General features: G+C 50.8%; 1 protein-coding gene across 1 annotated transcript in view; it reads left to right on the forward strand.

Annotated features, from left to right (window-relative positions):
• The first annotated feature begins 980 nt into the window (after positions 1–980).
• LOC144125470 (protein argonaute-4-like) overlaps positions 981–21,662 on the forward strand; it is a 28,163-nt gene continuing 7,481 nt past the window's right edge. The window contains exon 1 of the mRNA XM_077658861.1: positions 981–1,281. Within this exon, the coding sequence (XP_077514987.1) occupies positions 981–1,281 (301 nt within the window). The remainder of the gene's footprint in view (positions 1,282–21,662) is intronic.

A 21,662-nucleotide genomic window follows, 5' to 3' on the forward strand; every position in this document is an offset into this window, starting at 1 on the left:
GGATGCGTTGCTTTCATCGTCGATGGGCTTTAACCCTAGACATAGCCGTCAGAAACGCACGAGGTAATGAACAGAGTTCTTCAGAAGAATTCACTATGGCGGCGCTCTAGTACTGCCTTGTAATCGAAGCCTGGACCACGCAAGGTTCCCGCTGGAACACCGGAACTAAACTGACGCTACTGGCCCAGCCCTACCGAACGCCACTTTTGAACTCCCTTAGAGCGTCACCCGCCGGAATAACAACTATACGTTTAATGTAGTGGCATTTCGAAAACCTTTCCGGTCATTCGCAGCTCTCACTTTTCAAACAAATATATATGTAATCAACTTACCATTCTACCGGCTTACTCCGCTGTCCACGCAATTTACATCAACAAGCGCCTTCTTCCGTTGCAATGTCCTAAGATAAAGCATTGTTCTCCTCAATGCAGTTTCGATTCCCAAGTTCGCGCCGTGTCTTGATATCCGCAGCACACACCAGGTGTCGCCAGCTGTTCCATGTGCGTTTTCGAGACAGATAGACGAAAAGAATTCTGCTTAGGGAGTAGCTGTGGCCAGCGAGGAGGTGAAAGCGACCAACCGAAGAACGTCGCGTTTCTCATCAGGTAAACCGGGTAGATATAACTTCTTGGAAATATTGACAACGCAGTGCAGACCGGCAGGGATTCCCTCTGACCGTCTGCTGCCGCGCGCAAAGCTTCGCAGTCTAGTGTTTTCTCTTTTTACACCATACCCTGGCGTGACAAGGACGGCGGAAACGTGATAACAGTCGCACACGCAGACTGCATCCTCAGCCGACTGTGGCCGAGACGCTGCATGTTAGGACGCTTGAGTGCGTGCCTCCAGCGATGGCGCCCACGAGCCTGCAGACAGTGTTCGGTTTCGACAGAGGCTTCGATTGGAGGCCGACGTGTTTTGTGAACCCGTTCCCACCAACTAGAGAGTGCATAGTCTGCGGTCTCGTTCCTTTATCGGCAGCCATGTTACCCTGTTTACACCTGCTCTGCCAGTCCTGCTCCGAGGGCGCCGGTGCCAAACGCAACCACTGCCCCTTTCACAAGGAGCCCTTCCAGGAAGAAGACGTGGTGTGGTCAGCCTTCACCAGGGACAGTATCCTCGGCCGCAAAGTACGCTGCTGGAACGCTGAGCACGGCTGCGACGCGGAGGTCGTCGCATCCGCCATGTTGGAGCACTTCGCCAACGCCTGCCAGTTCCACGTCGTGAGATGCCCCGAATGCAGCGAGAGTGTCCGACACCAAGACATTGCGGAACATCTGGCGCGTGACTGTGAACCACCGCGCGCACGCGACCAAGCATCAGAGGACAACTTTTCGAACGCCTTTATGGAAGTCAAAGGAACGCTGGCAAAATATTGGAAGAAAATGCTGCCCTGCGCACGAAGATGGATTCGTTCGAGGACCGTCTGCACCCTGATACCAGTGGCGCCTTTGCAGCGCAGCGCACCAGTATTGCCGACGCAGTGACAGCCGCCCAAGTTTTCGGAGCTGACGACCGGAGCGGAGGCAGCGTTGGCTGAAGACCAACGCGAAGTCATCGCAGAGATCAGGGATGCGCTGGCTTACATCCAGCGGACCATGAAAGAGAAGAACAGCGAGGGGTGTGAGCGTAATGTGTCGCGTTTGGAGGACAGGGTCGTAAAAGCCGTTTGTGAAGAACGCACGTCGGCAGATGCCGGATCTTCACTTTCGGAGATGACAGCAGCTAAAATGAGGCGGCTTCAGTAGAGGACGAGGCGAAATCTCTGGAACTGCTGGCCGTAGCGTCTCTCAGCATCAGAAGCGACGTCCTCAGCAAATCCGTCCCGTACGTATGGACCATAGATGACTGGAATGGATTCTGCAGGAAATCGTCTGATCGTTTGCGTTATTTCACAGGCAACGATGGCCGGCCTAGTTACCACTATGGATACCTGTTAGTTCCGAGGCTATGCTTTAGCCGTGTCTATGTTTGGTTTCGTGTGTATATAATTGAAGGCTTGTTTGACAAGTTCCTGAAGTGGCCCATAGAGAAGAAGGTGAAGCTACTTTTAATCAATCCTTGCGACTGCACAAGGCAACTGGCATTAAGCAGCTCACTTTGTCCACTCCCAAAACATCCCCTTCCTGGTTTTAGTAAAGAAGTTGTGTTTGTAGGGAGTTCTCACACTAACATTACGGTTGACGCATTCAACAAACGTGGCTTGATCGGAAACAACAAACTCCAGCTCCGGCTCGAATTTTAATCATAAGCTACTGATCCGGAGTTCCCGGGTTCGAACCCTACCGCAGCGGCTGCGTTTTTATGGAAGAAAAACGCTGAGGCGCCCGTGTGCTGTGCCATGTCAGTGCACGTTAAAGATCCCCAGGTGGTCAAAATTATTTCGGAGCCCTCCACTATGGCACCTTCCTCTTCCTTTCTTCTTTCACTCCCTCCTTTATTCCTTCCCTTACGGCGCGGTTCAGGTGTCCAACGATATATGAGACAGATACTGAGCCATTTCCTTTCCCCAAAAAACGAATTGTAATATATAAAGGTCCCCTGGTGGTCAAAATAAATCCGGAACCCTCCACTACTGGATTTCCTTCTTGCTTTCTTTTCGCAGTCCCTCCTTTGTCCCTTCCCTTACGGCGCGGCTCAGGTTTCCGCCGAGATTTGAGACATACTGCACCATTTCCTTTCCCCAACAGCCAATTTTCAATTTTTATGGATTGGATTGTAAAACTTTTATTGCGTCGAGAACAGATTGCAGGAGACATACTAGATGGCCGCTAGCCCATGGCTAGCGGCGACCTCATTGGCTCGCTGGAATGCCCATCCTTGAATCTTGGGGTCCGACCTCACCAGCACGGCATCCCACCGCTCGGGAGAAGCGAGCTGTATCAAGTCCGCTTGAAGCGGATCATTTGCGCAGTTTCGCATAATGTGGTCATATGTGGCCCTTGCACCATATTTATGGCAGTTTGGGTCGTACTGGCCGGGGGTCCTTGAGGGGAAGCACTGCCGGATTCTGAAGGGAGCGTGTTTGCAGTCGGCGCTGCAGGTAACTTCCTGTGCTCTTGTTAACTATTTGTGGGGAGGGGCATAAGCGCGCCTGTCAAGTCTAAAGTGATGGGTGATGTCATGAAATTAGATGACCTGTCCCTCGTGAAATTCGGGTCGGAGGGCGCGCTCACTGCCCTAATGCGATAGCCCACCCTCTTCGATGACATCCTTGCCACCTCTCTCGGCGAAGGAATGGGACAAGCTCTTGGCCAGTTCAAGAAAACAACGCAGCTGGCCATCGTCACGCGAGCTCAAGAGGCCGCCCCCGACTGGAGGCCACACTGCCTCGCACCAGCCCCAACTAATCAATTCCATTCTGTGGCAATAAAGGTGTAACCACCACCTTAATGTAGCAGCACGCTACGGTGATACCAGCGCTTCTATTATCGAGCGGGTGCTGGTTTGCAAAGCGGATTGTTCCACCAAGAAGCGAGACAATTACATCGCCGTTTCCTTTCTTCAAAACCAAATTTTTCGTAGCCCAGCGCTGCGGCATCGGGTCTCAGCGCTTTGCGAACTACACGAAATTCGATCAGAAGCGCCCATGAAGAGTTGTGGCGGCAGCCACAACGCTGCAGTAACGGAGTTCCATGATCATCTAGCGTTCCTAACATCAAAAAAAGGAAGAAAACGTTTGTTTGGTTTTGGTGTGAGGGGTTCAACGTCCCAAAACATCTCAGACAATGAGAGACGCCGTAGTGAAGGCTCCGGAAATTTCGACCACCTGGGGTTATTTAGCGTGCTCTCACGTCGCACAGTACACGGGCATCTAGGAATTTCCCCTCCATTTAAATTCGACCGCCGCGGCCGGGATCGAACCCGCGTCTGTCGGGTCAGCAGCCGAGCGCCGTAACTACTGGGCCACCGCGGCGGCTAAACTTTGTCACGTGGCGCTTCTTGATGCTGGCGTTGCTGTGGTAGGCAGCAGTGGTTCGACCCAGCGTGGCATCTTCCAGAACACGAGGTAACGACAAGCGTTAAGCTAAATATTTAAACTACAATTGCCGTCCGCGCTCATCAAGTGAGAACGTGGCGACTGCATTGCCATTCTACTCGCGTTTGCCTGAATTTGATAGCCAGCATTAAACACAGGTTGAAGTCAAACGTGTCCGTCCGTATAGAGGGGTACTGCAGTAACTTCGAACACACAGGGTTCTTTAAATAATTTCGCGTATACATCGAAACGGGGCCGTCGCTGTCAGGCTTTGTTCCCACGTCCTCTGGCTAAGGCACCTAACGCCTGATCACGAAGACACGCTCGGCACATCCTTACATGAGTGCTGTGACGCGTGCTGTCGCTGTCTTGCAAACGCACACAACTGACTCTACAGATAGCTCCCCACCAGAACCACCGTCGCTCCTACGGTCGCAGTTGATGCAAAGCACATTTTTCTTTCAGTAGTTCCCCTCACACCTCTGAACTGTCCTTTGTTTGCACGCGGCAGTGGTTAGGCATAGCTGGAGCCCGTCGGCAGGCCCGTGCACATTCCTCTACCTGTGATCGCAACATGGATAGCTTATGGAATGTATAACCTCGGACATGGATGCCTGCGATGATCTTACAATACCACCAAACGCCGGCGTTGAAGATTGCCAGCGAGACGCTTATCAGATATTCCGGCTGAGCTAAGCATGGGCTAGCGTCGCCGACTTGAGTTTTTTTTTTTCGCCTCGCACAAAGGGAGACGTCAAAGTTTGGCGGCTCCTCTTTGCCGAGCGAGTGCTACAGTTGTGACCGGCGAACCGTGCATCGGGGCCTCCTTCGAGAGCAATGGCCACCGCAACGACTCGACATAAACTCTGAGATTGGCGCCCGTATGCTGTGCGATGTCAGTGCACGTTAGAGATCCGCAGGTGGTCCGAGTTGATCCGGAGCCCTCCACAACGGCACCTGTTTCTTCCTTCATTCTCTTAGTCCCTGCTTTATACCTACTCTTACGGTCCGGTTCAGGGTTCCGCGGATATGTGAGACAGATATTGAGCCATTCCCCCCCCCCCCCCCAAATCCGATTTTTCAGACTGTCGCCTCACATGTGGGCAGTAAAACATACTCCTTACTCCGGGGCTTATCCACGCTAGCACGTGGGAATAAAATGAATTAAACGGATGCAATAACAAATACATAGACATAGGTAAAAGCCAGAAATGTTGACAAATCGCTACAGCTCACACACACACACACGCACACACAGGCCGAGCAAAAAGCTTCGCTGCAGACATGTCTTCTTAGCCAGAGGTGTATAACTAAGGAAAGGGGTTTGCTTTTCAGCGTCATATTGAAGCTCTTAGGGTACCACCAGACGAAAAAAGTCCGCAAAAATTGAGAATAGGGTCGTCATTGCACTAAATTAGAGCTGAAAGGACGTGACAAGTGCTCCACCACACGTGTTAGAAACAAACTGAGTTTCTTGGATACTTTTGCCAAAGGCCGTTCACTGTGGCGTCCCTCATAGTATCAGTTGTTTTGGGACGTTGAACACCTTAAAACAAACCAAACAACGTTTTATTTGTTTTTTTTTATGTTAGAAACGCTAGATGACTACGAAACTCCTTTAGGGCAGCGTTGTGCTTCCGCCACAGTCTTCAAAATCACTTCTTTTCGAATGTCGTGTAGTTCGCAAAGTATGAGACATGATGCCGTAGCGCTGGGCTACGAAAAATTGGTTTTCAAGAAATAAAACGGCGAAGTAATGGTCTCACTTATCGGCGGAGCAACCCGCTTTCAAACCAGTGCCCGTTCCAAAATAGAAGCGCTGGCACCGCCGTAGCGTTCTGCCCCAATAAGGTGGTGGTTACAACTTTATTGCCACAAAATGGAAGCCTGGATTATTATGGGATGGTGCGAGGCAGTGTGACCTCCACTCGGGGGCGGCCTCTCGAGTTCGCGTGATGATGGCCAGCTGCGTTGTTTTCTTGAACTGGCCAAGAGCTTGTCCCATTCCTCCGCCGAGGGAGGTTGCAATAATGTCATCGAAGAGGGTGGGCTATCGCATTCGGGCAGTGAGGACGCCCTACGACCAGAATTTCACGAGGGACGGGTTGATCTCATTTCATGACACCACCCATCACTTTAGGCTGGAGAAGCGCGCATATCCCCCTCCCCACAGATCTTCAACAAAAGCGCAGGAAGTTACCTGGCGCCGACTGCAAACACGCTCCCTTCAGAATCCGGCAGTGCTTTCCCTCAAGGACCCTGGCCAGTACGACCCAAACTGCCATAAATATGGTTAAAGGACCACATACGACCACATTCTGTGAAACTGCGCAAATAATTCGCCTCAGGCGGAAATGATACAGTTAAGTCTCCCGAGCGGTGGGACGCCGTGCTGGTCAGCTCGGATCCCAAGATTCAAGTACGGGCAATCGAGCGGGTCAATGAGGTCGCCGCCAGCCATGGGCTAGCGGCCATCTAGTATGTGTCTCCTGCAATCTGCCCTCGACGCAATAAATGTTTTACATAATAATATTAATAATAATAATAATAATAATAATCATAATAATTGGTTTTTGGAGAAATGAAATGGCGCAGTATCTGTCTCATATATCGGCGGACACCCGAACATCGCCGTAAGAGAGGGGATAAAGGAGGGAGTGAAAGTAGAAAGGAAGAGAGAGGTGCCGTAGTGGAGGGCTCAGGATTAATTTGGACCACCTGGGGATCTTTAACGTGCACTGACATCGTACAGCACACGGGCGCCTCAGCGTTTTGCCTCCATAAAAACGCAGCCGCCGCGGTCGGGAAGGAATCCGGGAACTCCGGATCGGTAGCCAAGCTCCCTAACTACTTAGCCACCGCGGCGGGTAAATGTTTTAGAATCCAGTCCAATCCATTAAAATTGAAAATTGGCTGCTGGGGAAAGGAAATGGTGCAGTATGTATCAAATCTCGGCGGAAACCTGAACCGCTGCTTAAGTGAAGGGATAAAGGAGGGACTGAGAAAAGAAAGCAAGAAAGAAAGCCTGTAGTGGAGGGCTCCGGAATAATTTAATAATAATAATAATTGGTTTTTGGGGGGAAAGGAAAATGGCGCAGTATCTGTCTCATGTATCGTTGGACACCTGAACCGCGCCGTAAGGGAAGGGTAAAGGAGGGCGTGAAAGAAAAAAGGGAGAATAGGTGCCGTAGTGGAGGGCTCCGGAATAATTTCGACCACCTGGGGATCTTTAACGTGCACTGACATCGCACAGCACACGGGCGCCTTAGCGTTTTTCCTCCATAAAAAACGCAGCCGCCAGGAATAATTTCGGCCAACTGGTGATCTTTAACGAGCAATGAAATTTTACAGCACACGGGCATTACCTCGTGTTCGGGAAAGAGGCGACGCTGGGGTCCAATACTGCTACCGACCACAGCAACGCCGCCTTCAAGGAAGCGCACGGGGCAACTTTTTCTTTATTTTTTAAAAATGTTAGGAACGATAGATTATGGTGGGACTCCTGTCCGCAGCGTTGATTTCTTGCTTTATGTTTGACATTAGGAACGCTACATAAGGGTGGAACTCCAATGGCGCAGCATTGGGCTGCCACAACAACCTTAGAGACCGCTTTTGTTCGAATAGTGCTATGGCGCTATGAAAAATTTTCTTCAGAAATAGCCGGAGAAGCGGCAATCACCTTGACGTTGACAAACCCGCGAGCAGAAGTGATTGCCAGGGATTCAAAAGCAGCCATTGGCAATTTCGCCAAGGGCAGAATATCTCCCATCTCCTTGGGAATTCTCAGGAATTACCCGGAAGACAGGACAGACGTGTGATTGGTTTGGGTACCGGCTCACTCGTCAAACCCGGGGAACGAGGCAGCCCACGATAAAGCTCGAGAATCTATCGGCCGAGCTGTGGAGGCTAACTCGGACGTCGAAATCACGAGAGATGGTCTTAATACCTACCATGAGATTACTCAGCATTATAGACTAGAAAGGCTAACCTTCCCTGCTCCGCATAAAAGCATAAACAAAGAACAGGAGGTACTGTGGAGACAACTTCAAACAAAAACTCTCCCTAATCCAGCTGTCCTAAGCCATGTGTACCTGGATAGATATAAGTCGGAGTGAAGCAAATGCGGCGACAAAGCCACCGTAGACCACATTTTCTGGGACTGTCCGAGAGATCCCCAACCAATATCGCTCAAGAGGCTCGCGCTCCCGGGCCCGTGGGAGACCTTGTTGCTTAGCTCTAACCTGGAAACCAAAGTACAGGTAATGACGAGAGCCGAAGAGGTCGCCGCCAGCCTCCACTGACGGCCACCTAACAAGATCAACAAACCGATTTATAACTCAAGACGATAATAAACGTTTTCCAATTCAATCCAAAATTTTAGAATGGAAACCGTCCCCCTATCCTCTCTTCCTCTCCCCTCACCTTTTTCATTTCATTTTTCAATTCCTCCAAATATCCTTTATTTCCGCAGCCTCAGCTAAGGTGCTTCAGCATCGATGGCAGATGTCGGGGCTAGCAAAAATCTTTTCCTTCCTTTTTACTATTATTGTAATAAAAAAACGACTACTACCAGAAAGGAAACGGTGAAGTAATCGTTTTTATGAAGGAGAAACGCTAAGGCGCCCGTGTGCTGTGCGATGTTAGTGCACGTTAATGATCTCCAGGTGGTCGAAATTATTCCGGAGCCCTCCACTGCGGCACCTCTTTCTTCCTTTCTCCTTTCAGTCTCTCATTTATCCCTTCTTTTACGGCGCGGTTCAGGTGTCCAACGATATATGAGACAGATACTGCGCCATTTCCTTTCCCCCAAAACAAATTATTATTATCAGCACAGAGATGAGCACAGAGAGCAGTGGAGGGCTCCGGAATAATTTCGACCACCGGGGGATCTTCAACGGGCACTGACATCGAAAAAGCACACTGAAGGAAAAACGCTAAATCGCCCGTGTGCTATGCAATGTCAGTGCACGTTAGAGATCCGCAGGTGGTCGAAATTAGCTCGCAGGCTCGGCCGCTCGTTTTCGGGAAAGAGATGAAGCTTGATCCAACACTCCTGCCTACCACAGCAAAGCCAGCTTCAAAGAAGCGCCATGTGACGAAGTTTTCTTTAGTTTTAAATGTTAGGAACAATAGATTATGGTGGAACATCATTGCCGCAGTGTTGATTTCTTGCTTTAATTTTGACGTTAGGAACGCTACATAAGGGTGGAACTCCAATGGCGCAGCATTGTGCTGCCGCAACACCCTTCCAGACGGTTCCTGTTCGAATGTCGTGTAGTTCGCAAGGTGCTGAGACCCTATGCCGCTATGAAAAATTGTTTTTGACGATAGGAAACGGTCCCCCTATACTCTCTTCCTCTCCCCTCACCTTTTTCATTTCATTTTTCAATTCGGCCTGCTATCCATTATTTCCGCCGCCACAGCTCAGGTGCTTCAGTATCGATGGCAGATGCCGGGGCTGGCAAAAATCTGTTCCTTCGTTTTTATAATATTTTATAAAAAACTACTACCACCACAAAGGAAATGGTGAAGTAATCGTTTTTATGGAGGAAAAACGCTAAGGCGCCCGTGCGCTATGCGATGTCAGTGCACGTTAATGATCCGCAGGTGGTCGAAATTATTCCGGAGCCCTCCACTACGGCACCTCTTTCTTCCTTTCGTCTTTCACTCCCTCCTTTATCCCTTCCCGTACGGCGCAGTTCATTTTTCCAACGATATAAGCGACAGATAATGCACAATTTCCTCCCCCCCCCCAAAAAAAACGCAATTATTGTGCAGGAATCATCTCACTTCTCGGTGGAACAACCCGCTTTCAATCCAGCGTCCATTCGAAACTAGAAGCGTTGGTACCGTTGGAAGCGTGGGTTCTACTACAATAAGGTGGTGGTTACAACTTTATTGCCACAGAATGGAAGGGATTAGTTGGGGCAGGCGCGAGCCCAGGGTGGCAGCAAGCCGAGGGCGACCTCTTGAGCTCGCGTGATGAGGGCCAGCTGCGTTGTTTTTCCTGAACTGGTCGAGTGTTTGTCCCATTCATCCGCCGAGGAGGCAGGCAAGAGTGTCGTCGGAGCGGGGTTGCTAGCGCATTCCCATAATATATGGTCTTGTGTGGCATGCGTCCCGTCGCCACAGTGCGGGCATGCAGGGTCATATTCACCGTTGGTGATTAAACGTAATCGGTAGGGGCCAAGAATGGCCTTTGTTTGTAGGCGTCTGAGTGTGGCTTGCGCCCTGTCCAGGTCGGGGTGAAGAGCGGGATACGTGCAACTTAGCCCGCGATGAAAGTTTGTAATCTCCGCGTACGGCGAGGCGCCTCGGCGGGGGCGTCCGCTCCCGAGAGGTCTCCCGTCATCCGGTTCGTTAAACCTACAGTACGCCACTTTAAACTGTGCGTTTCTTCGAATCTCTCGCAGTAGCCGCAACACTGTTCAGATTCAATTCTACCCGTCATCCCTAGCTTCGAATGCCGTGCTGTTCCCTCTTGGTTTTTCTCTGGATCGCATGTGTGGTGGTTGTTTTCAGCTGTAGATTTGTGGAGGGCTATCCTTTGCGCAAACGGTGTTGCTGTCGGCGCAATATTGGATAACAGGAAAGTTGCAGACCAGGGAACATCCACATGTCCTTGAGCGATAAAGTGACCCGTGGCCCTGGCAAACGGTGCCTCGGAGATTGTAACTTCTGTGGCCGCATAACCCCGCTATACTATTCTGAACAGGCAGGGTGTCGTTATAGTTAGCGTAGGCTGGGAAAGGGAACGGTTAGATAACACACTCCTCCGTGGCTTCTCCGCGCTGTAAGCGAAGGAACGAAAGAGGAAGCGAAAAATAAAGAAGTGCAAAAGAGGCAGCGTAATTGACGGCTACGCAGTAATTTCGATCGGTTGGCGTTGTTCAACGAGGACTCATGTTGTGCAGCACACGGGCGTTTTTCGATATAAACAGCCCCTGAGGTGTCTGAAATAAGTATAGTTACTCGATTGAACAGCGTAACAATCCAAGGGGCGCCGATACACTAGATACAAACGCAGCACTACAGTGTTCCAAATGCCCTACGCCACAGCTGTTTCCGGCATTGAAGAGCAGGGATGAAAAGGAGGATCTTCTGCACATGCAGCCGTTGCCGCTTCTGGGGACGCAGTTGATGCAGCGCACCATTTTCCTCTCAGTAGTTTCCCTGACAGCACTCTGAACTGCCCTTTGTTTGCACGCGGCAGTGGTTAGGCATAGCTGGAGCCCGTCGGCAGGCCGTGCACTTTCCTCTATCATCCTGTAATCGCAACAACATGGAAACCTTAGGGAATGTATATCCTCAGACATGGATGTCTGCGATAATCTTACAATACCACCAAACGCCGATGTCGGAGATCGCCAGCGAGACGCGTATTAGTTATTCCGACTGAGCTAAGCCTGGGCTAGCGTCGCCGACTTGATTTTTTTTTGTCGTCTCGCACTCAGGGGGACGTCAAAGTGTGGCGGCTTCTCTTTATCGAGCGAGTGCAAAGGTTGTGACCGCGAATCGCGCATCGGGCCTCCTTTGAGAGCAATGGCCACCGCAAGGACAGGACATAAACTCTGAGATTGGCGCCCGTGTGCTGTGCGATGTCAGTGCACGTTAGAGATCCCCAGTTGGTCCAAGTTATTCCGGAGCCCTCCACTGCGGCACCTCTTTCTTCGATGATTCGCTTAGTCCCATGTTTTATCCCTTCTCTTACTGCGCGGTTCAGGGGACCGCGGATATGTGAGACAGATACTGCGCCATTTCTTTTCCCCCAAAAAAAATTTTCCAGTGTCGCCTGGCTTCACCGCGCACCGGACGGAGGCTCGCTGCTGCAGTGTATGCGCTCGCACCCGCGCTCACGAATGGGGCGCGGCGCTGCTCGAGTATGAGCAATTGACCAAGGCCCACCCCCCCCTACGGCTCCTGCGCGCCCTGGCCTGCTGCCTCGGAGGTACAGCGAGAGATCGTTGGCATATCGGGAAAGCGGAGCACACCCCTCTGTGCTTTGCAGCAGCTGGCCAGAGACGTCATACACGAGGAGCTCCAGGACCATCTCCTCGTGTACACCGACGGCTCAGTGGCCCACGACAGCTGCTCCCTTGCTGCTGCGGGCCACCATCTCCGCCCTGCGACTGCACAGCCAGCAACACGCAGCCTTCCTGGGCTCCTCCACCACGGCGGAGTTGATGGGGATCCGGCTCGGGCTGGACCTGCTGCTCACCATCGGCCCTCCGCCGCCCAGGAGTGCTCTGCTGTGCGACTCCCGCGCCGCCCTCAGCCGCCTGCAATCTAACGGCCGCGGTACCCCACTAGTGCGGGAATTCGCTCGCGCATCGAGGCGCCTCGCGCTGAGAGGTTGTGCCGTGCGTGCACAGTGGGTGCCCGGTCACTGCGGCATCGCCGGCAACGAAGAGAAGCTGACGACCTCGCGACCGCTGCACACCAACTACCTGCCAGCGATCTGCCCCTTGCGCTGGAGGACGTGCGTGCGGCCATTCACGACCATCTCCGAAAGCAGCACCCCGACCCACGCATCGCGGGAGGTGAGCGCATCGACAGTGTCATCGGCTGTCGCGCACTTACACGGTCGCAACGTGCAATGATCCTCCGCGCGCGCATTGGCTGCGTGTGGCCCGGGGAACGACGGGTGCGGCACGGAATCGCGACGAGTGTTGTGTGTGACGGATGCGGTTGCTAACACTAGAACACCTGCTCCTTTTCTGTGCCGCGTTCGCCGATGCTCGTCGCGATATGCTCGCGGCCTATAGGGCGCAGGGCATACTACCTGACTCCATCAAGACGCTATTGTGGCCGCAGGGCAGTGCGCGCACTCGTGAGCGAACTTTGGTGAGCCTCTGTGCATTCCTCGAACACACGGGCTTGACGTCCCGTCTGTTCTCCGTCAGGTAGTTACACGCAGTGACCGAACGCTCCGCAAGTTCTACCTTGAACGATTAATAACTGGACGCCCCACTCCAGTTGTAACCAACACAGTGATGTGCGCGTGTGTCATTTAATTCCTCTAAAATGAACTAATCACGCGCACAACCTGGACACAATTCTTATTGTGTATATAGTTTGTACATATTACTTCTCCCCCTATCCTCTCTTCCTGTCCCCTCACCTCTTACATTTCATTTCTTCATTCTGCCTGCTGTCCTTTATTTCCGCTGCCCCAGCTCAGGTGCTTCAGTATCGATGGCAGATGCCGGGGCTAGCAAAAAACTTTTCCTTCCTTTTTACTATTATTGTTAATAAAACCACTACCACCACCACCCTCTGAGCAAAGTAGCTTCTAGGAATAATTGGGTTTCGAAGCGGAGTCACCCTCCACTTGTTGTCTTCGACTTCCTCAGCGCGCGTGTTCGAGACGCGCCGGGACCTTGCGTTCCCATAAGGAGCAGTGGTAAAGCGTTATCGTACAATTCCCTTTGGTTCCATACAGTCTTTTTTTCTTTATGCGTTCATGGAGGCAGAAGCGCCGGCACGCGCATGACGTCTCCAAGCGTAGCCAATGACGGCGGAACACGTGCAGCTCGTGGCGTCGCATATGAGCCAATCGCAGAGCGGAAAAGGCCTCTATAAAAGAGAAACAGCGCAGCCATTTTGCCTTTCTCTAGGGGCTCGACAGGCAGTCAAGACGTCCGTTCCGTTGATTGCCAGTTGTGTTTGTGGCCCCGCTATCTAAATGGGGAAAGGAAAGCGCAAAGACAAGAAGAAAAAACGACTCAGCTGCTGGACCTCCAGGTGCGTAGCGAATTTCCTTCCGGTTCTGTGGCCTCCGCCGCTGTCTCGTTTGGGTGCTCGATCCCTTTGTTCATCTGGCGTCACATAGTGGTCGCTTTAGGCCTAACCTCGTGGGCTACGATGATTGTGTTCTAAAGCATATTTTTGCGAGAAGGCTGAACGAAATGCACGAGCTTCGTTACCCGTTTGTTTTCGCTATTATGCACCATCGTTTTTACGTGAGCGTGAGTGACCGTGACTTGAGAGAAAAAAGAACCTGGTTCGGTTGAGCCGAAGCGACCTCGGCAGCCTTCTAATCGCGTTAAGGTGGGTTCACGTGCAAGCAAATGAGCGAGCAGAGCGATAGAGCGGCGCGTTGCATCGAAGAATTTGCACATTTATTGAACCTCTTTCCTCTGGCCGTTCGATGCGCCGCGACCGCTCGAAACGGCTTTGTGCGCCGCGGCGGCACAAATTGCTAGCGTTTCCGCTCCTATGTGAAGTGGCCTTTGGACTGCGTACGACTTCGCGTCTCCGGTCCTCGTGGTTCGTACAGTGTCGCCATATGCAACGCCAGTATTGGGCTCGATGCCCTCAGGCTGTGACAATAGCCTTGCTTTGTTCGAACAAAGCCCGCACGCTTAGTGAAATCGCGAAGCCTTCAGCTTGCTCAAGCTCCAACCTGCGTTGTGGACAATGCACTCTTTAGATATCAATAATATTAGGCTATTTTGTTATGACAACCAACGTTTTGCATTGATGCTGCAGTCTCGGGAATACTTGATGTTGCGGTAGCATTGCTAAACGATAGAATGTATGCGGAATGATGAAAATTACCAAATTACAGGCATGCTACGAACGTCAGTGCTAACAGGTTATGTGAAATACCTAACTGAAGCGCATAACCCAATACAAAGGATCGCGTCGCTTCGCTTCACGTCATCTTTTGTTTTTAATTTTTTCTGAGAGGACCCATAAAAGAGGTTCCAGCCGAGCCGCGCATTTGTGACCGGCGGCGCGTCCCTTCTTCTTCTTCTTCTTCTTCTTCTTCTTCTTCTTCTTCTTCTTCTCCTCAAGTAATATGGCACATACCCACGTGGGGGGGATTGGCCAAGGTATAGGGTAGAATGCCAAGGAAGCATTTGCGCGGGGAAGGAAACGTCAGAAGACTGAATCAAGATAAAAAAAAATTGGGAAAAATAAAATGAATTCAAGAGGTATGAGTCATCCGGAATAGAATCAATCTAGCCTTTTTTGGACGTGCGAAAGAATTTTGTGTATAGCTAACAAGATAATCGATTAGTTGCACTTATGTAATCGTGAAGGTAGCCGCATACACTGCTTAACGGGAATCCCTTGGCACTCGCACCGAACGATAGAAGAACTGTAAGAGACAGAGGCAGTCCTAGTCTCGAAAGAGGAACCTCCAGATATTGCTTTCTCTGAACCGCGAACCGCCGGCAAGAGAGGAGAAAATGATCGATTGATTCAACTTGCCCACATGATACACAAAGGTTTGTCGCAGCGAACCCGCACCTGCATAAGTACAAGTTTAGGTGAGGGATTCTACATCGCAGGAGCGTCATGGACACTTCACAAAGCCTTGACTTACACCACCGGATATTCCACTGGTACTTTAGGTGTTGAAAGTCCACGGTATTCAGCAACGGATCACTCAAAGTGGCTGAAATATGTTGGAACCGCTGGAAACGTGAAGCTGCTAACAGAATGAGGTGAGGAACGGGATATATTACAGGTGCGCTGAGAGCTGACCTTGCCAATAAATCAGCCACCTCGTTAAAATAGACGCCTGAATGCCCAGGTACCCAGACCAAACGGATCTCGCGCACTGTGCTCGGAACAAAAAACCTAAGTGAACGAGTCAAGAAAGATTTTTCCGAATTTTGGAGAGAGACAATAACTGAAAGGCAGTCTGTGAGAATAAGAACCCGTGCGACATGTCTGGGAATTTTGAGAAGAGCCAAACCAATGGCCAAAAACTCTGCGAAGAATATAGGAGTATAATCAGGGATACGAACGGAGTAGCTCCAATCTAGATCCTGCGAATATATGCCAATCGCCGCCTTCTCACAGCTGCCGGAGGCATCAGTGGAGAGAACAGTATGATGTGGAAAATTCTGGAGGTGTTCAGAAAGAAGACCATTTAGGGTATGTGCGGGCATATGCTTCGCATGGGACGGGAAAATAAAGTCGTAATAGGAGACGGGATCAGCCTGCGTGTCAGCAACTCGTTGCAAGGAGATCAGATCAACCTGAAGCGGAGCTAACAGATTCTGCGTGAACCTAACTTGCGGAAGCTGATAACGTGGCCTGTGATTAGTCAAAAAAAGGTGTGGTTGAGATACAAAAATTGGAATACTAACGCCTGGGGCCGGGTCAAAAGACTTGAGGAAAGTACGCACTGTTAGAAGTTGGAAGCGGGAATAGAGGTTGGGGATACGCGCTTCCAGATAAAGGACAGCGTTGGAAGCTGATTTTGGGAGCCCGAGGCATAGCCGTAGGGCACGTCTTTCCAGTAAGGCTAATGGCTGCAGCTTGTAGTTCGCGCTACCAGAGAACAAGGGGCAACCAAATTCCAGAATCGGTCTCATATAAGCCTTATAGAGCAACAGTAGCGTGTCACGACGCATGCCAAACTTTTTATTGCCAACTCGGGTCAAACGGCCCAGTGCACGTTCCCCTTTAATAACATTATTCTTAATATGGTGTCGCCAATCCAAATTTTGGTCATAAGTAACACCTAGGTATTTAACCGACTCCACCTGCGGAATTGGAGTGGAGCGGTAGGCTAGCGAGATGTACATAGGAGCGTCGGGTGGAAATACCAGCACGCCGCATTTGCTGACATTAAGTGATAAATTGATTTGGTCCAACCAGACTTCAAGAGCATTCAGATATGCCTACAAATACCCGTAGAGCACATGAATATCATTTGCTGATGCGAAAAAAGCTATATCATCTGCGTATACATAAACTGTAACGTTAGGATGAATGGGGATGTCCCGAACTAATATGTTGAAAAGCAGCGGAGAAAGAACAGAGCCTTGCGGCACACCTCTTGATTGACCATAGGTATTAGAACAAAAAGATCCGTCTGTACAGAAGAAAAATCTATCTTTTAGAAATTCACAAATCCAGGCGTAGAGGTAATGCGGTGGTTGTAGTTGAGCAAGCTTGTTAATGAGGACTGTGTGCTCCACGCTGTCATAGGCCTTCGCAACGTCAAGCGTCACCAAGGCCGAAACTTCTCTCTGGCGCATTGAGAGTCGTATTCGGCTCTCGAGATCCACATGCGCGGACCATATGGAACAACCGCGACGAAAGCCAATCTGTGCGGGGCTGAGGCCGTTAATATGATGAACATGCTTTGTGAGGCGACTGTGTACTACTCTTTCTATTAGCTTTACTAAATTTGAGGTTAAAGCAATCGGCCGAATATTGTCTAATTGAAATCCATTGTCTGCATTTTTAAAAGTAAAATTATTTTCGCAATTTTTCAACTGTGAGGAATCCAAGAGGTTTCCAATGACGCATTTACAATATCAAGAAGGTGAGTTGGAAAGTCATGCGCTAAAATCTTTAACATGCCCACAGTAATCCCGTCAGATCCCGGAGCAGCAGAGTTCATCGAGGAAACAATTTGCAGGAGCTCCGACACGTCGACCTCAGGATAGTCCGAGCTGGGGGTGAGAGTGTGCAAAGGTTCTGCTTTCTGTACCTGGAAACGTAAGGCCAGCCCCTGCGCGATGAGTTCAAGGTTTTGCTTAGCCTCCTGCGGAGACATTACCATTGACCTTATGTGATTGGAGGCCGGAGAGCTGTTATTCTGCGCCATGAATCTATAGAGAGCCTTCTTATTCTGGGGTTTTGAGAGATACGTGTTTAAATTTTGATTATAATCCTCCTTTGCCTTTTTAACAGTTCTTTTGAAACATGCAGAGAAGAACTTATAATTTATCCAATTAGCTGGGCTCTGATTATAGGAAAGGCTTTTCCAGGCTGCTTTTCTACGACGATAAGCTTTCTCACACTCCTCCGTCCACCAAGGAGACGGCTGTCTGGCAGGAGCAGTAGTGCACACCGAGAATACAGAACTCTCAGCAGCATCGTGCAGAAAGGTAATTGTCCGCTGAGCTCTTTGTACTCGACCTGAGCTAACTATGGAGGGGAGTGAGGCAGATATCAATTTTTTGTACATAATGTGGTTTAGAAATTTCATGGTTGCACCACCTTTTCTGATAGGCGAGGATATAATAGAAAAGGTTATTGGAAAGTGGTCACTAGATGTACCTGATTCTTCAGTTGACCATGCAGATACGCCAACCCCACGAGATGCTAATGTTAAATCTATGATCGAACGGGATCCTCCACGCATAAAGGTTACTGCTCCGGAATTACAGCAGCGCACTGCATTCATTGACATCCAGGACCACAGAAGCTGGCCGCAGGAGTCAGAGCGACTATCCCAGGCACTGTGGTGCGAATTAAAATCTCCTGCGATGACTGTGCTGTTTGCGCCGCTCAGTAAGGTGTCCAAACAGTCTGTCCTGTGAACACCGATTGGGAAGTAGACGTTAGCAATAGTGACTTTGGCGCACTGTGGAAGGGAGATTTCAACCGCCAACAACTCACAGTCAGGGCGCATAACTGTCTGCGAGATTGATGCCCGGTGACATATTTTCGTAGAGATCATAGTTATTAACCCACCACCCCTGCCATTAACGCGATCTACCCTGAAAACACGAAATTTTTTAAATGTGAATGATTTAAGTGGAGAGAGCCACGTTTCTTGTAAAATCACAATATCTGGATTATGTTTATGAAGAAGTAATTCAAGATCCGGTAAAGAAGAAAGTACGGAGCGACAATTCCACTGCATAACTTTTAGACCCGCCATGATTATCGACTGGTTAAAGAGGCATCAACAGCCTCCTTCAGCACATCAGTCTGGGGAATTAATTTGGGGGGTCCTTTCTTTGCTTTGACTTGCGGAACAGCTGACTTCGAGGGTGAGGAAGAAGCTCGACGCTTCTGGGAAGTGGTGAGCATTTCAACGTCCATGCTACAAGGATCTACGTGAGCGACACTGTCAGGAGCGCTGTTGGCAGGCGGTACTTGGGGCACGGTAGGAGGCGACATGGAATGACTCTTACTAGCAGCACTCGGGAGTGATGCCGGCGTAGCCGCCGAAACATGTGATTCAGTAGGCAGAGATTGGCCAGCAACAAGTTGAGATAGAGCCTCGGTGAAACTGCCCAGCATTCGCTCGACCACCACAGAAAGAGCCTGTTCTACTGAGGACACTATTGAAGTAGTCAAACTTGACGGTATATCAGCAACAGAGCTTCGCGCACTGCTGGCATATGTATTATCCCTCCGATCCAGAAGTGCATAAGCATCTGCTCTCGAACATCGTTTCGCTTGAATGATATCGAGCAGGCTTTGTTCGTCGGCTCGTTTCGAGCAGTTGACATCATCAGCTGAGTGGTTGCCCTTGCATAGGCAACACTGGGGCTGATCAGAGGCGCAGCTGTCATCTGAATGCCCTTCTCCACAAACCCGGCAGCGGGTCGCCGACTTACACGCTTTACCACTGTGACCGAAACGCCTACAGTTGTTGCACTGAAGAGGACGGGGCTGCAGAGGGTCCACACGATACACTATCGGCCAAACCTTGAGTTCAGAAGGACAGGAGGAACCAGCAAACGTAGTGATAACTGACTCTGTCGCAACACGCACACCATTGAATTCTCTACTGCACCGGTAGACAGAAAGAACCCCCACACCTGCATCCTGAAACTCCTCCAGTATATCCTGCGGGGAAGATGCTGGGTCCACTCCACGAACAATACCTTTGGAACATGCGAGCTGTTCCGGGATGAAGGCTTTAACCGCTAAGGACTGAAATATTTTGCACTGGAGCAGGTCTGTGACACAATCAATGTCAGCGGACCTGCAAACAATGCCTCTCCGGCCGAACAGTCGCACCTCAGAGATCTGGAGGTAGTGGGTAGTGAGAGATCTTAGCTCCTGCTGAAGGACCTTGGGGCTTTTCATCTTGATCGTTCCCTCACCGATCGGCACGAGAGCCATAGGGATGATGTCAATTCCATTTTTACGAAAATTTTCTAGCGGCAAGCTTTGGGTGGGCAAGCTGGCAAACCAGGTTGCCGTCCCTCCACCCGGGGAGGTCAGCGACATACCTAAGCCAAACGCACCCTCAAATGCACATTAACCTGGCCTACAGACCTAACCTGAGACCTGGCCAAATCCCCCACACAGAACGGCCTCACCAGAGATGACCACGTAGGCACCACCAGGACACCACAGTTGAGCTCGAAGCCAAGCACCAGCAAGAACACGTCAGCACCGTCCAACACTTCCGCGTTCTTCCGCGTTCTTCCGCGTTCCTGCCGTGAATGCCTTGCCGAACGTTCGCCTTGCGCACGCGCACTGTTCGTCTCGACGCTCCTCGAGCACGCGCTGCTGCACGCGTCGCCCGTGCGCCTGTGTGTTCCGTCCATGCTGCTGACCTGACACGGGACGGGTGCTGTGGAACGCTCTTCAGCTTGGTCAGTGCCTTGATCCACGGCACGTTTCCGACCGCTGCTGTCTCGTTTTAGCCCGTTCTTCTTGGTGCACAGCAACCTCTCTGCAGCTCCGCACCCCAGTCCTCTCAGCGCATTTACGATTCCTTTATGGTTTATTTGGGTTTAACGTCCCAAAGAGACTTAGGCTATGAGGGACGCTGTGGTGAAGGGCTCCGGAAATTTCGACCACCTGGGGGTTCTTTAACGTGCGCTGACATCGCACAGAACACGGGCCTCATGAATTTCGCCTCCATCGAAATTCGACCGCCGCGGCCACCGAACCCGCGTCTTTCGGGTATCGTGTTTTTGCTTCATTACTCTGTTACCGCCGCATTTTTAGCTTGGGCTATCCGCATTACCCGTCACAGTGGCTCAGTGATTAGGGTGCTCGGCTACTGTTCCGGAGTACCCGGGTTCGAACCCGACCGCGGCGGCCGCGTTTCGATGGAGGCGAAATGCAGAGGCGCTCGAGTGTTGTGCGATGTCAGTGCAGGTTAAATAACTCCTGGTGGTCAAAACTTTTTCGGAGACCCCACTACGGCACCTCTTTTTTCACTCGCTCCTTCTATCCCTTCCCTTCCGGCGTGGTACAGGTGTCCACCGAGATATGCAAGACGGTTACTGCGTTATTTTCTTTCCTCAAAAGCCAATTTTCAAAAAATACCTCTCCCCGGATTATGGTCGCTATTTCTCGCGACTGCGTGTTTTTTTTTGTTTTTTTTTGGGGGGGGGGGGCTGCCGGGTGAAGTCAAGGCGGCTTAACAGCTTGACGAGTTTGACCTTGAACCGAGGAGAAACCATGTGAGAGCTATGACGTCACTCAGCCGCCACCGTCGCGTTCATTGTGATCATTGGCATTGTCGTTCACGATGTTGCGGACTCCGTCGATTTTGAAGAAAGGAAGGGAATTGGGGAAGCGCGTTTCCCACAGCGAGCATGTGCTGACATTCTCCGTGACAGCAAGCGTTATCCGCGGCAAGAAACGTGCATTCTTTACGCCCGATATATAAATGAAAAAAATTGAAGGCTGATTCGACGGACGGTAATTCGAAAGTTCAGCCCAGGTCTCCGCAAGCCGCCAGCTACCGCTTGGCAGGTGTCGTGTTACGTTGCTAGCCCCCCTCCGGCATCGTCCCGTAGCAGCCGCCTTCCGGCTGTCCATTCCTCTCGCCGTGTCAGGTGGCGCTTCGCTCTGCTACTACGTGCCAACACGTCACCTGTCACACTCCGTAACACGTCATCTGTCAGGTAGCATGTTACAGCGACTACGATGCGGAACGCAGGGTCGGGCGAGCTGCGCCCTAAACGGAATGAAACTGAAGAAGTCACTGCAGTTGAACACGAAGCGAAAA

Source organism: Amblyomma americanum, chromosome 1 (genome assembly GCF_052857255.1).
Source record: "Amblyomma americanum isolate KBUSLIRL-KWMA chromosome 1, ASM5285725v1, whole genome shotgun sequence".
Taxonomy (NCBI): domain Eukaryota; kingdom Metazoa; phylum Arthropoda; class Arachnida; order Ixodida; family Ixodidae; genus Amblyomma; species Amblyomma americanum.